Source organism: Oratosquilla oratoria, chromosome 9, assembly GCF_046742065.1.
Source record: "Oratosquilla oratoria isolate Oo_2021 chromosome 9, ASM4674206v1, whole genome shotgun sequence".
NCBI classification, from domain to species: domain Eukaryota; kingdom Metazoa; phylum Arthropoda; class Malacostraca; order Stomatopoda; family Squillidae; genus Oratosquilla; species Oratosquilla oratoria.
The window spans coordinates 47,196,596-47,199,095 of record NC_134785.1 but is presented as its reverse complement, the minus strand read 5'-3'; the positions used below and the strand labels follow the sequence as shown (position 1 = coordinate 47,199,095).

Genomic DNA, 2,500 nt, shown 5'->3' with positions numbered 1-2,500 from the left:
TAATCAACAATTCGATTAAGGAAGAGGACTGTACGGAATCTATTTGGGTAGAGATTATAGGCAAGAATAAGAAAGTTATTATTGACGTCTTGTATAGACCTCCTAACCTCAGCATTGAGCAGACTGATCCCCTGATTCATGAAATTCACAGAGCGTTGTTCTTGTTCTTAAGAAGGGAGATAGATCCTCTATATGCAACTACAGGCCAATCAGTTTGACATCGGTTATAGGAAAAATGCTTGAATCAATAATAGTAAATAGACTCAGAGAACACATCGAAGGGCATAATTTAATTCGTGATTCACAGCATGGTTTCTCCAAGGGTAAGTCATGTGTGACTAATCTTCTATCCTTTTACACTAAAGTATATAAGGCGTCAGATGAAAATTAAAATTACGATTTTATTTACCTTGACTTTAGCAAAGCGTTCGACAAGGTGCCACACCAGAGACTACTAAATAAAATTAATGCACATGGCATAGGAGGAAAAGTGTTAGAATGGGTTAAAGCTTGGATTAGTAACAGAAAACAGCGGGTCACCATAAATGGAATAAAATCTGGGTGGGGCAATGTTACTAGCGGGGTCCCCCAGTGCTCGGTTTTGGGTCCCTTGTTGTTCATTATTTACATAAACGACTTAGACGATGGAATAAATAGTGATGTTAGTAAGTTTGCGGATGACACTATAATAGGACGCCTAATTAGGTCAGGAGACGACGCAGAGATTCTGCAGGATGATCTTGATAAAATGTTGACATGGTCGGTGAAATGGCAAATGAACTTCAATATCTCTAAGTGTAGCGTATTAAACGTAGGGCTACACAACCCCGAAAATAGATACAGCTTAGATAACACGTTTTTAGACAAATCTGAGTGCGAGAGGGACTTGGGAGATCTGGTGAGTCCGGACCTTAAAACCAGGAAGCAGTGCATTAGCGCCAGAAATAAAGCTAACAGGTAATAAAGGTTTTATTGCTAGGACGGTAACGAATAGAAGTGCAGAAGTAATTATTAAACTCTATCTAGCGATAGTTAGACCCATCCTTGACTATGCGGTACATTTTTGGTTTCCGTCCTACAGAATGGACATAAATTCACTAGAATCAGTACAGAGAAGAATGACCAAAATGATACATGGACTCGGAAATTTGCGGGGTGATCTAATAGAGGTGTTCAAGTGGATCAAAGGCTATAGCAAGGGTGATGCAAACAAGGTCATCATAATAAAACAACAGGGTAGGACTCGCAGTAATGGTATAAACTGGACAATTTTAGATTTAAGAAAGAAATAGGCAAGAATTGGTTTACTAATTAGGTGGTCGATGAATGGAATAAACTTAGTAACCATGTAATAAGTGCTGAAACTATCAGTTGTTTTAAAAAACGTTTAGACAACTTTATGGATGGGGATGACAGGTGGTGATGGATACGGAGCTGCCTAGTGTAGTCTTTATGGTCTCTTGCAGTCTCCTTTATTCTTATGTTCTTATGTAAAAGGCACGTACACACTCCTGCCCATTCCCCTCCCATCCACCACCTTTTCCACACTCTCATCTCATGAAGGGCTTTCCCCATATCCCGCTCATTGTCCTGGGTCAGAAGCACAGTCCAACAAAACACATTACATGCAGAGCAAAGACGCTTTACTTAATCGGCGAACCCCCCCCCCCTAAAAAAAAAATTAATTCCAACGGTAGGATCTACCTGTAGTCCTCCATGACTGCAGACTGCGGCACGAATGGAGATATGGCCACAAGCTGCTTCCAGTACCTGCAGCGACCCGAGCTATAAAGAAAAAAAAAACGTACACACACACAAAATAAATAATTTTGTTAAAAATACGCCAACAGGGGCGAATAAGTATGTGCAATTTCGTGAGATTCATTAGCTGACTCATCTTATCCAATTTATACATGTATATGCATACAGAGGAGTAACCACCAAGTTCTCGATAATCAGACGGATTAGATATGGCAAGTATAACCTTTCGCTTACAATATAACAATTTATAGAACAACATTTGGTAAAATAAACACATCGCCCCGAAAGTACGTACCTCGGTGCGATTATTATTTGCCTGGTGAGGCGCATCCTAGGCCTTATGTCATCCTATTTGGGTAAACGCTTTGGTTGTAAGTTTGGTTAAAATGATGAACCTCGTACTTTGCAGCTCGAAACAAAACCGCCCCATTCAAAAACAAAGTACTCTAGACAATCACTTGACAATCTTCATTGAGCCATGAACGATCATCGTTGAGCAATAATTGCACCGAGCAAAACGTACTTTAACTCCACTACTTCGAAAAGAAAGCTTACTCACCGTACATCGGAGATGGTGTGTCTTAAGAATGTTGAGCAGGACCTCGACGCCCCCGAGCATGTTGAGGGCGAGCTGGCAGACATGCAGGTGAAGGGGACAGTCTTTCAAGGCCACCAGAGCGATGATGGTCGACGTGGCATTGCCCACTCGCAAATACTGACGAAGGGAGAAAAGGAACGT

The 2,500-nt window shown here is 41.1% G+C and overlaps 1 protein-coding gene across 1 annotated transcript in view; it reads right to left on the bottom strand.

Moving 5' to 3' along the window:
* The window catches only part of gudu (Armadillo repeat-containing protein gudu), a 94,099-nt gene that overhangs the window by 86,677 nt on the left and 4,922 nt on the right, over window positions 1-2,500 (bottom strand). The window contains exons 4-5 of the mRNA XM_076189698.1: window positions 2,321-2,476; window positions 1,705-1,785 (exon numbers count right to left, since the gene is read on the bottom strand). Of these exons, the coding sequence (XP_076045813.1) occupies window positions 1,705-1,785; window positions 2,321-2,476 (237 nt within the window). The remainder of the gene's footprint in view (window positions 1-1,704; window positions 1,786-2,320; window positions 2,477-2,500) is intronic.